General features: G+C 50.9%; 1 protein-coding gene across 4 annotated transcripts in view; it reads right to left on the bottom strand.

Annotated features, from left to right (window-relative positions):
- Nucleotides 1–2,143: 2,143 nt before the first annotated feature.
- Nucleotides 2,144–12,970, bottom strand: part of NFYC (nuclear transcription factor Y subunit gamma) — a 67,672-nt gene continuing 56,845 nt past the window's right edge. For 2 of the 4 annotated variants that reach the window (XM_042996784.1, XM_042996785.1), the window contains exons 7-10: nt 10,086–10,244; nt 6,836–6,943; nt 4,330–4,389; nt 2,144–3,355 (exon numbers count right to left, since the gene is read on the bottom strand). In XM_042996784.1, the coding sequence (XP_042852718.1) occupies nt 2,924–3,355; nt 4,330–4,389; nt 6,836–6,943; nt 10,086–10,244 (759 nt within the window). In that variant the 3' untranslated portion in view covers nt 2,144–2,923. The remainder of the gene's footprint in view (nt 3,356–4,329; nt 4,390–6,835; nt 6,944–10,085; nt 10,245–12,970) is intronic. The other 2 variants (XM_042996786.1, XM_007077387.3) reach the window with 2 other exon arrangements.

Raw genomic sequence — 12,970 nt, 5'->3', positions numbered from 1 at the left:
TACCCAAGACTGGACCAATGGCTTGGGGAGGCAGAACAAAAGGAGACTGTTCACATTTGGTAAAGTCTTGTTCTTCCGTGCACCCCACCTTTGGCCGGAAAGCCACTATGTATACACACGGGGTCAGGATACCACCGTTTTGGCTTCAGCTCCACCCCTATTCACGGAGTGACCTTGGGCAAGTCACTGCACCTTGCTAGGCCTCCCATGTCTCCATCTGTAACACAGGCATCATTATCCCTCTTGCTGTCTCCCCTGCAGGGTCACTGTGAAGATCATCGGACGCTGCAAGTGCTAGGAAAAATGTTGAAAGCGTGCTCCGGATGTAAGGGGATCGTGCTGGGGATTAGACAGGGGCTCTCTTGGGCTGCACTAAAGTGTTTGTTTACACCCAGATGGGCCTTGCTGGCGGGGAAACTTAAAGGGAACGTGCTCAGTAAGGAAGCTGCTTGCCGATCACAACTGATCCAAACATCTCCAAAATAAGAATGGAAGTCCATGGGAAACGGGGACCCTCCGGCTGGTGTGAAAATCCAGCTACTTGGGTTTTCGAGAATGAGTTGAAGAGCAGCAAGGTGGGGCAGCGCTGTGGCCTCAACATGGGAGGTCGGTGAGGAAACGAAATCGCTGGGCTGCTGCTGTTCCTCTGAGGCTGGCGTTCCTTGAGCCTGCATTTCTCCACGTGGGGCTGGGTGAGACTGGGTACAGGACAGTGGGAAAAGCCAGATGATCCCCTTCGGAGAGAAGTCCAGAACTAGAACGAAGATAACTGGACACGGGGGGCGGGGGGGGGGGGGCGCTAAACTTGGGAGTCAGGAAGAAGCCTGGGGCGCTGCCCCTGACTCATGGGGGCGGACCTACCGACTTCTTGTGATAGTTATCACCTGCTTCACCTACCAAGAGGTCACCAGAGGGGAACCATGTATCCAAAACCTTACAACTGAGAAAATCTTTGCTTTTGAAAGACAATGTTACTTTTCTTCCCTTTATAGTATGAATCTGTTACCTGGTCTCATCTTTTTGCCTCGGTGGCCAGGGAGCCCAGGGCCAAATGTGAAATTGAATTCAAACAGCTACGTAGGTCTTTATGGCCAGAACGTTTGTGTTCACGTTTACAATCTGGATTTCCCACTCAATGATACTCTTCTTAATCCTAATTTGTCATATTTTATTATGTCTTTCTGTATGTTTTCTACACAAGCCATCTTAATTTTTCTTGTGGAATACTGTAAGGTACACTTAGGTAAATGATTGAAAATGAAATCGATGATAGATGCCCAAGTACTTACCATGGTTAACAGCGAGGGACACTTGGTGTGAGAGTTACCAGGGTCTCAGGGTCAGACTTGCCATCACCTCCTATCAAAGCCCCTTCCCTGTCCCCATTTCACTCCTTAGGATAGTCCAAAGAGAAGGGAGTTGCCCACGGTTTGATGGCGTATTACCATCAGAGAAGAAATTAATACCTCCTTCCTCCTCGCACTCCATTCCCTGCTCTCCCCACAACAACAGGCCTCACTCAGGTTGTAAGGATGGTACAGTGAGGGTTAGGAGAAGAGGCTCACCGCTGGCCTCTGTGGCCAACAAAAGCCAGTGAAGAAGTGGAATGCTCTATTCTTCCTGCTTCGATTATCGGGAAGCACACCCTGGCTGTGAACCCTCTGATCTGCTGGCTAACAAGAGGCTTGGGCTGCCCTCCGTGGCAGATGCCATGCCTCTGGTAATGGGCACGGCTGTAGCCGGCAGCTCAGAATGGCAGCCTGCGCCAAGGCAGAAGTGGAGGGACTGATCCGGGTCCTGATTTGAAGGACAGAGACAGTTTCTTCCACGAGAGATGCTCTCTTGACGCTCAACCAGCAGGACACCGCTGCATCTGGCCCACATGTGGTAGTCTAGGAGGGAAGGCAGGCGGGCGTCTCCAAGCAGCAAACAGATTCCGATCTAGTTCATTTGCAAAATCAGCGGAAGACCTCCATTTGAATCAGATATGCAGCATTAGCTCCCTTAGCTTTGGACGCCCGCTCTTCACAAGGGTCCCGCTCCTTCACAGACACGCAACCTGAGGGCAAACAAACCTAATTTCCAAGCCTTCCCAAGAAAAGTGGTCCATGAATGCCCCAGACACAGAAACCCAGACTCTAAATTATCTAAAATGAGATTTATTGCATTTCATGCAGTTTGAAGTCCATGCAGCAAAGGAGACTAGCACAATTTTTAATGCATTTTAAAGATAAAAAATGGGGGGTGGAGGTGGGCAAATGCACAAAGTTCTAGTCTCCTTGGGTCCCTGGGAGAGAAGGGTTTGGAAATGAAACCATCCACTCTCCATGGCAAATGAGTTCACCTCTTAAACGCAAGGAATGTTTCCACGGCCTCTGGGTGCAAACACACAGAGCTCTGGGACGAGCACAGGGTCACGAGGAAGAGGACCACTAGTGAGAAAGAAGCTACGTGGTCACCTAATTCAATCTGCGGGCAGAACAAGGTGGCAAATCCTAGGGCCGCAGCTGCTCCGAGAGTCAGGAGATAACATACCCCCCTGAGGAGATGTGCTTCTGGAAAGAAGTGGCGGTAAGAATCAAAAAAAAAAAAGGAAAACAAAAGAAGTATTTCTTCAACCACACTCTTCAAGAAAATGCCATAAATATGTTATTTAATATTCATTTCATAGCATTGGACACACAGCTCAACATACTGAAATATTGATTCCTCGGAGAAAAAATGGAGAAAAAGGAAATAAAAAATATTGCATCTTTCTGTTGGAGAATCTCGGCCTCCAGCGTGGGGCGCAGTGCACCAGTGTCCTAGCCTGTAGGAGGCGCGGAGGTCGGCCGGGTCCTCTGGGGAGGGAGGCTGTACCCATCGCCCGGAGCTGTATGGCAAAAATTGTGTTGGGCGTCCGTGGCCTTGCCAGCTCAGGCCCTCAGTCGCCGGTCACCTGGGGGGCCTGCCCGTCGGAGGGCTGGTTGGCTGACTGGATGAACATGGGCTGGGCGAGGTCCTGGCCGGCGGGCATGGTGACTTGCTGGATCTGGTAGAGCTGCTGCGAGGGGTGGAGAGGAGAGAGTGAGGTCACCCCTGGGAGAGGGGCATGCAGCTCCCTATGGGCCTCGAGTTGGCTGGGGGCCCCGGACACCTCGACCACCACCCACTGTAAGGCGTCGGAGGGAGGAGGGGGAGTGGGGCTCTGCGGGGGCTGGGCGCAGCAGACACAGGAGGCTCCGGCCCGGTGTGAGGGGGTGTGTGTGGTGGGCGGGGAAGAGGTGCAGGGAGTTGCATTTCCCGTGGCTTTCACTTCTCTGGGCTCTGCCTCTCCCGTTAGCTCAGAGCCTCGGGCTGGCTGCGCGCTGTTCCTCTGTGACAAACACAAGCAATTCGATCCACTGTACCAGCAGCTTGGAAGTCAGCATTTCCCCAACTCTTGGTAATCCTCACTAGTAGGGACAGTAGGATTACCCCCTCTCCTCCTCCTTTCCTCCGAGTACCTGGCTCAGGCCGAGGCTACAGTGAACCTGCGTTTCCTACATGGGCCCTGCTGAGGAGGTGGCCTGGGTTTAAACGCTTACTAAGCCAAGACCCGTGAGGCGTGGAGAAGCAGCTCAGGTAGCCACTATGGAAAGGCATTCCCCCCTCAAAAAGCCCACAGGCGAAGACCGCCCCCCCCCCCCGCGCCACAAGAGCCCTGGCATGTGAGCCTAGTGTGTGGTGCAGGCAGGGGCCAGACGTGGGTCCTGATGCCGGCTCCTCTCCCTTCCGGGCAGCAGAGAACACAGGCGTGGGGGCGGGGGGGTGGTCATCCTACCATGTACTCGGGGGTCTCTGGGACCATTAGTGTGAGGAAAAAGACAGAGGGAAAGGGTGACTCCTTCCTCACATGAGTTCAGAATTACTAAATTCCAGGCACCAAGAGAGCTTGAGAAGTCACATGTTCGCTGCATTTCAACGAACCCATGCTATTAAAAAGCGGCATAGCTTAGAAAAAACTAGTCCTAAAGAAGGAAACAGGAGACCCGCATTCTAGTCCTGGTTCTGCAATCAAGAGCTGCATGAGCACAGACAAGACACTTCTCATCTCTAGGACTCGGTTGACTCATCTGTAAAATGGGGATTGGGACTATATAATGTCTGAGATTATTTTCAGCTCCCACAAATCTAAATCTAAAGGATTTGTACTCCAAATTCAAGACTGAACCCACTTTAACAATTTCTGTCCACTCATTAACAGAAAATAGGACAGCTGCCGTAACCATCCAAACCCACAGATCTCACACCCGCTACCCCCCCCCACAGCCTCTCCCCCACGGCCCCTCCCCCAGTTGGGTGTCCTACCTGTCCGTCCGTGAACTGGCTGAACTGCTGCTGTCCTTGCTGCACCTCTGTCTGCGTGATCTGCAGGAATCAAGATGGCAGAGTAAGGTCAGCTGCAGGGTCTGGCCCACTCCTCCGGCAGCCCACAACCAGGAGAGGGTTGTGAAGACTGCGTGAGACAATGCACATCAAGTGCCTGGAACGAGGCCTGGCACAGAGCAGGTGCTTAATGAGTAGCAGGAGAGCAACTACTGATGGCTACTCCGAGCCGAGGGCCACAGAGGGGACCACAGAGGGGACCACAGAGGACCCCGGAACGTGTAACATACACAACTTCCATAACCCTCTCTCTTAATGTCCACCTGCTTCCCACCTGCTTCTCATTGCAAGCTCCTAGGTGCTAACATGACAACGCCTAACATTTACGGCTTAGGCAGAAACCCCAGGAGACCTTTAGCCAGTGAATGCAGACTGCAAAACGCGGGGCAAAGGGGTGAGTGGTCTGTTTCATTCTTGGAAGGTGGGCTCCAAACCAAACCCGTATCACCTAGATTATCTGCCTGGAATATGAAACACCCTGGCGGGGAGGTGGCCTTGGCCCTGGAAGCCCTTGTGGCACACCTATGAAGTACTTTTTCCGAGACAGGCCACGTGAAGTCGTCTGGGCCAAGCAGGGGGTGGGGGTGGGGGATGGGGGGGAGGGTGGAGGCGGGTGGAGCAAGGAAAACCTGTATCACGTGTACTTACAATCTTACGTGGGGATTTTAAGTACATTTGAAAAGAAACGTGCTGGCTGACGTGCAGAACCGCATCATATAGTGCGAGCTGCGGACGCAGCCTGGTAGACTAGTAAGAAGACGAAAGCAGGCTTACGTGCATATGTGCACCTCTGCAACATCTGACTAGGAACGTCCTCTGTGTACCATCTCCTGGAACCCTCACAGCCAACCTGCAAGGTACAGACTATCCTCTTGAGGGTCCTCACAACAGCCAAAAACACCCTGTCAGGCCTACCCGTAAGGCCGTCAGGAGTAAGGAGGGGACAGGCGTGATAGGGCTTCATGACGGTTTCCTACTGTTGTCCCTTACTGGGGGTCCTTCCCCTCCCACCAGTCTACCAGTCTCTAAGTGGCTATGTTTACAGCCTCCAGTGCAAAGTTAAGTATTCAAGAGATGTCTACAGAATAAATGAATGACCCTGAGACAAATGGCAAATATTCTTCATAGATGAGAAGGTCAACTGTGCCCTGTGGCCAGCAGGACTGCTCTTCACACGAGCTGAGAAAATTTCATTTACCTTTAAATGCCATTTACATGTTATTCACTCAGCAGTCGTTCAACACACACGTACTACTACATGCCGGGCCGTCACAGTCACAACCTGTTGTAATGTAGTTGTTGTAATGGTGCCCTCTTCTTGCTTCTTCCCCCTCCTGTCTGACAACCCGACTCTCCCCACTCACTGGCTTTGGTTTCTGGCCCCCAAACTGACCTCTGAGGAACTAAAACCTCTTCCTTCTCATTTCCTCCCACCCCCTCGCCATGAAAAGTTTTTGGACCCCAGGTTAAAATCTTACAAGACTTTTTGTTTTTTGTGTTTTAAAAAGAGGGGTACCTAAGGGTGTGACCTGACCGGTTTGGAGATGTGACTCCATGCCAGTCAGCCCCAAAGGAATTAGGGAAAAGGCCAAGCCCTTATGTGATCCAAGGCACGGGTTTAGAACAGGCCCTTTAATGATCCCAGAGACTATATGGAACTCAGAAGCCTTGCTTTTGGCTCATTCCTTATATTTTCCCAAATGAGATCTTTGGAGACCTGCTCTACAAACTCAGCTCTGTCACCACTGTCAATAGATACATCACCAGAAATGCAACTGGGCCAGACGGGTCCAGCTCTTAAACGATCGCTGCTTTTTTTGGGTCTGAGGCAAAAGAATCCATTAACAATGCCTCCCCCTGACCAGCATCCCCTATCCAGTGCAAATGATGCCCATACTCCCCAACCCCCAATCCTCAAGCCCAGGGAGGCTGTCCCCTCAGCACCTGTGGCTCACAGTCCTCCGTCTCTTAGGGCACGAGAGGAGACGAAGCGGACAGTCTCTGGCTGGGCGTGCATGGGGAAGTAAAATCCAGGCTAACTTTCCAAAGGGCACAGCGGCTGCCAGAACACAACAGCTATTTAGGTTCAAAGATGGAAACTCAGGCTGACGATGAGGCAGTCTGTCAAAGTGCTTCCTCTGGTCAGACATATACACACATACATCAGGCTTTCTTCACAAGCGTCCTTGAGATTTCCCCTCCTTTGCATTTCTTTGTCCCTCGAGAACAAGATGGTAAGAGACACGCTTTGAATCCAGTCCTCCACTAAACCCCGTCTGTCCTTTGGGGTGAAGAGATGTGAAGGGTGTGGAGGTGTCTCTTGCTGAAGGGTGAGGTGGCAAGAGAGCGATTGCTGAGCCCTCCTTTCCAGCCAGAAGCCAGCTTGGGCCGGTCCCCTACCCAAGCCCTGCACCTTTGGGGCACATACCTGTGGAGCGCTGGTGGCAAGTGTCTGGATCTGTCCCTGCACGACTTGGGTGCCTGATACAGGCTGGGCTAAGCGAATGTACTGCAGCTGGCCGGCATTCAGCTGCACCTAGGGTGGGGCAGACAGACAGACGCAGGGGACTGAGTGTGGCCTCACCAGGCAAGCTTCCCCTGCGGTGACCATCCCCTGCCCCCCGAGCTCTCCAAAGAAGCTGACTCTGAAAAGCTCCTCTTCAACAGAGGTCAACACAGGCAAAACCAGAACATCCCCACCCCACAAGCCACAAAACACAACAGAGGATATGTTCCCTGAATGGACTGTGGAAAAAATTCCCAGAGGATCTGGCCACATATGTGACGAACAGCATGGCTGCACCCTCAACATTCACGGACTCTTAGCTGTTTGCTTAGTTTATCTTAGGATTTTATCCCAAAGACTGTGAGACATGATCGGAATGCTCTGTCCCTAAAGTGTGGGCCTTTCCCCCCTCTACCTCCACACCCCGCCACCCTATTTCCCGGGATGGCTGATCCAATACTCACAAGAGCTCCAGCATCTGCCAGGAGCCCAAGGCAGATGGCCGTCACTCCGTGCCCTAGCCCCAGTCCTGCCCAACCCCATGCTGCACACCTCGGAAGAAAAAGCTGGCCTGCTTCACTATCTCTGTCCCCAAGAGCCAGGACCAATGGGGGTCTGTGGGACTTTTAGGATCTTTGGTGTTCAGCACTAGCTTCTAGCCAAACTCCTCCCAAGGGGAAACTGAATCAATAAACCTTTCAGAGAAAACCCCATCACGGGAAACCAAAGCTACAAAAAGGCCTTTAGAGTCCCTCATGCTTAAGATTAAGTCTCAGATAATACAATAATACCACATGCTGCATTTAATTGTGCGCTAAAAGCCTTAACTCAGGCTCTTAACGCTCCAGTGTACCATGGAAGTCTCTGTGCCTCGAGCGGGAACGGAGAGACCAAGGCGGTTGCACTGAGAGGAGCCATGGCTCAGCAGAAGAGAGTCAGCAGAGCACTGCAGACATCCACACTCGGGATCTGGGCGATGAACGAGGTACCAGAAGGACAGACTGGTCTCTCTCTATCTGGGGGCCCAGACACCACCCTTCCTGGCTGCCCAGCCTACCTTTGTTGCAAGGGTGAACTTCCTGACGTGAACAGGTAAGTCATGCCTCCTTGTCCCGGAGTGAGTTCTCCCCTTGCCTTCAAGAGCCAGCTCCCTGGCAGGGAACTTTACCTCCATGAGGACAGTGCTGGTAAATGCAACTGCCCGTGTGCACGCAGTGTTACGTCACACTGCTTCTCTGCAACTGCGGTCTCAAAGGGGATGCAACCCACCAAGAAAAGACCAACACTTGGTAGTCAGTGTAGACCTTGGAAGTTCTTGGTAGACCATTCCAGAATTGTCCACTTAGGAAAACGGAGGGATAGAAAATCTAAACCCGTTAAGAACCGGGTTCACAGGAGACAGGGCAAGATATTGCGACCTGCGGTCTTTTCTTTCCGAGAACACGTCAAGAAGAGCTGCTGGGAAGTTGTGATGCCAGGCCCAGACCGCCCCCCTTAAATCCCGTAACGTGGCTTCCAGGCAACAACACTAAGTTGCTTGCGGGGCTGAAGGCAGCTGTGTGGAGGCTCGGGAAGCCTCGTCTGCCGACACTGATGGTGGCTGGTCCCAGGAGTCCCCGAACTCCAGACCAGGAACCAGGATGAAAGACTAAAGCCTTGTCTCAAGAACAGGGAAAGTATACTGACAGCCACAGAGATTTTACACCTCTCAGCTGGGAAGAGCTCTTTGCAGAAACAGATGTGACTGAAAAATTGTGAGCCAGAGAGTTTCCAAACAGTTCTTAGAAGCAAGAAGCTCCTCTTTTAGGCTTATGTTTAGACATCTAATGATGCTCTGCCCTCAGTGCTCTACCACAAGGACAGGTCTGGGGCGCCTGGCAGCTTTTTGACGTTAACTACAGGATAAATAAGCCAGCTCCTTGGGCTTTCCAAAAGAGAAGCAAAGTTTCCCTCCTGAAGGTCCCCTCTATTGGGGCGAGCACTCTTGAGTTCAGAAATGCAGACTCCTACAGAAGGTATCTGAAAATAATGAATTTGCAACATATATGTGCTAAAGCTCTGTACCCCAGAGGGTTAAAAAGACTTGAGTTAAAGTTACTGTAAAGTGGGAACTCTTCTCTGCTTAAGTAAATTTGTTTTGGTGCCTTCACATGTAGAACAGAGGACCATTCAAGAGAGAGGTCTTGGTTAGTGCCTGACACAATGAGGCAAGGCACCTGAAACTGATGGGTCTGTATGTTGGGGGGGTGGGGGGGTGGGGGGGTGGTGGAGGGGGAAGGGGGAGGGAGAGAGGGAGAAGGAGCAAGCTCTAGCAGAGGGAGAATGCGCCAAAAGCGCAAGAAAGGGAGGGAGGGAGAGGAGACAGAAAGACAGGCACAGAGACTCACACACTCCACTTTCCTAAGCTTTCTCTTGGTCTATCTGCTAACTTAGTAAGAACAGTTACAAAAACAGAGCTTTCTGCAAAGAGGAAGTGATTAGCCAAGTCCAAATGACTTTCTGTATCTGCCTCCATGTCATTTACAACAGGCAGACCAAGGGACAGAAACAGAAGGACTGCTCCGTGTCACTCACTTTCCACGTTTTCGGGTGGCAAAATGACCAGTGTATAGATGGCAAGTGTTAAGATAGGACATTTCTTACAAAAGAGCAAGTACAAGTAAAAAAGCCAACAAATCTAAGAAATGAAATCCCTCAAGGCACACAGGAAGCAGCAGTCCACAGTGAAGGAATGGGTAAGTTAAATGAAAGCCAAAAATACACTTTGCTGCAGGCTCCACTGGGAACTGACTCATGAATATGCAACAAGTGTTATTTATGGCCTTCCCCGTACACCTCCCTCTTATTCTCTGCTAATCAAAAGACAGGACTGCCTCCCAGGGCCGTCAGGTCCTGGCATGGAACAGTGGTTACCAGCATCCTCTGCGTAGGTGGAGTGCGGGGACGTGGAGAGGCGCTGCCCCACGGTGGCAAACCTGAAGTGGATTAGAGGAAAGCAGGCAGTATACAGGGAAGCAAGTTGTGGTCTGGGTGAACAGGGACATAGGTTTAAAAAAACACGTGTACATCTACACATACGGGTATACGAGATCCTCTGTGTGTAAGATCTGGAAGCACTCCCGCCCCCACACGAGCACAGCGCCTTGCGGCTGCAAGGCAGAACGGGCCTTACCGGGATCTGCTGGATCTCTCCTGTGTTTGTGATGATCTGCTGCATCACCTGCATGGTCTGTCCGGTGCTGCTCTGGGCCTGCTGGGCTTGACCCTGTGGCTGAGCCTGGACAATCTGCACCTGCTGACCTTCTCCAACCTGCATGGTCACAGGTGTGGTCTAGAGAGGAGTTATGAGAAAAGAGGATTCAGCTCGAGATTAGAGCCACTGCGCTTACCAAGGGGTTAATAACGACCAATTAACTGGCAGCAAACCCCCTCCACGGACACCCAAACTCACCTTAACACTATTTAGCAATACTCAGCGTACAGGGCACTGCTAAAGTTACTCTCCAAGACAAAAGATGGGAGAAAGCCACGCAGATGTTTAGGCTCATGGTACAGAATATTTGCCCAAGCCCCAAACACCTCTATGCTTCAAATACCGCAATCTTTCAGAGCTCTTGCAACGAAAGAAAGGCACATCCAATACAAAAGAATCAAAAGCAACCGTGACAGTTCATTTGAGAAATGGCCAAAGTCAGGTCTGGAGCAGGTGGATTTGGAGAGCAAACTGAATGGAAAGCGGGGTCAGTACGAATTTACTAGGTTCAGGATCCTGGACTCCATTCCAGGCATGCAAGACACTGGGAGGAAACTAAGGCGCACGCTGGCTGCACTCAAGCAGCAGAGCAGTGCCAGCCCACACCGGCCAGCTGGCTGCTCTGGATCCAGCACGGCTTCCCACGGGAGAGGCAAACGCCACTAAGATGTGGATGTTAACTGAGGCCACCCCTAAGTCACAGAATTTAATAAAGCGAGGATTTTATCTTTCCAGAAACAAGAATCTCAGATGTAAGAAAATTCTGTCTACCACACACGACCTGGCAGGTTCCGTGTCTCTCACACAAACTTAGTGGGTTGCAGTCCTATGAAACTTACTCCTTTGAGAGACGGTAGACGTGAACTGTCAAAAGGGTTGGTCGGTCACTTGTTCAAAATCTTAAAACTTTAGCCCCAGATGTGACCTTTACAGATTACCTAGAGTAGTGGGCACAGCACACGGTTCATGTGGTGGGGGTGGGGTGGTAGTGGCACATGGCAATGGAGGGGTCAGGGGGTGGCGGTCATGGGAGTGGCAGGAGGGTGGAATCTTTTAAACTACACTCACACCCCCAATGCCCCAATTTGGGTATGGTCCCGTCCCACTCTGAATTAAGAATTACCTCAGTAAGACGACTCTGGGAATCTCAGTGAATCTGGGCTTCTACTGATGTTGTTATTCTGATGCTCTCAGACTTTGCCTGCATACGTATACTACGCATCTAGTTACAGGAGAAGGGGATGTGTCCCAGGAACTATAGAGGAGATGCAGGGGACTGCTAAGGAAGGAGAAATTACTATGAACTGGACACAGCAGGTAAAGAGGACAGAGGGATCTCTGTAAAAATACATGCGGTAGGCCAGGACAACAGGAAACACCTCCTGTTCTCTCACACCACGATTTTCAACTCAGCCTATTCTAGTCCAACCTCCAGGAATAGAAGTTTCCAATTTTACGACAGAATGCACAGGATTCACTTTACCAAAATATGCTTTCCTTCCAACTTTAATATGTGTTCTGTCCCGCAAAGGTTATCTGAACTCAACCTGAATCATTACTACAGGCCTAAGCAGGGGTGATACAACACAAGGCCACCCTGAACCAGCAGAACAGAGAACCACAGCTAGGAGACACAGAGAGAGGCCAACTTCCCCATCCCCACAAGCCTCACCAGCTCCAAGCTGAGAAGTCTGGGGTGGCAAAGAGAATAGATGAAATTCTTGCTGACTAAAAAAAATGTATACTGCCAACTCATCACTGTACTTTACCAACTCAATTTCCCCAAGAGGATTTCCACGGTATTTCTGAGTCATTTCAGGAAAATGAAGGCTTGTGCTAGTTGGCAGCTGTCAAATCACGTATGGCGTGTGCCCTGCTGTCAGGACACAACCACCACGACGAGCTTCTTAGATGTTGAGTCGATGAGAGCCAGCGCTTCGTAGACTCCCTCAAAGTTTGCTCTGTGGAGGGATAAAGCTCTCACCACTGCAGAGGCACAAGCCTTGGCCAAAGAAGATCCCTTAGGCATCATGGTACAGTGAACGCCTTGAAGCAGGGACTAGGCTGTGATCATCTTTGAACCCCTCCTGCCCGGCACAGTGTCTGGCAAAGAGCGAGCACCCTAAAACTTGTTATACGGATAAAAAAGGGAGCAGGGAATAAATCCTAAAATCATAATTAATAGTTAAATCTACCTCCGTCATCGTTTTTTCCTTCTAGGCAAACCCAGATCCTTACCAGCATACACAAGACTATCTAGCATGTGTCCTCTGCCTCTATTTTCAGACTTGCCTAGATGTCCCCATGCTGACTGCACCCTCCCACCACTCCCGGTGCGGGTTCCCACCTCCAAGCCTTTGCTTGTGCTGTGCTACTGGGAAAGCCCTCCTTGCCCTCTTTATCTGATTCATTGCCACTGTTCTCCCTCTAAAAGTTGGATTATTCCCTTTCGGGAACCTTCTCTGGCATCCACTTCTACCACCTCTCACATTTTTGTTAGGTATCCCTTTTGATGTGATCCCTTAACACCCTTTACACAGCCCTAAGAATATTTCTACACTTCTCAGGTGGTGGTGGTATGACCTTTAAGTAATTGTACCCTACTAGTTTGTGGAAATTTTTTTTTTTTAATGTTTATTTATTTACTTATTTATTTATTGAGAGAGACAGACAGACAGACAGACAGACAGCACCAGCAGGAGTGAGCGCATGAGCAGGGGAGGGGCAGAGAAAGAGAAGGAGAGAGAGAATCCCAAGCAGGCTCCACACTGTCAGCACAGAGGCCGGTGTGGGGTTCGATCCTA

Source organism: Panthera tigris, chromosome C1 (assembly GCF_018350195.1).
Source record: "Panthera tigris isolate Pti1 chromosome C1, P.tigris_Pti1_mat1.1, whole genome shotgun sequence".
NCBI lineage: Eukaryota > Metazoa > Chordata > Mammalia > Carnivora > Felidae > Panthera > Panthera tigris.
This window is presented reverse-complemented; position numbering and strand designations above follow the sequence as displayed.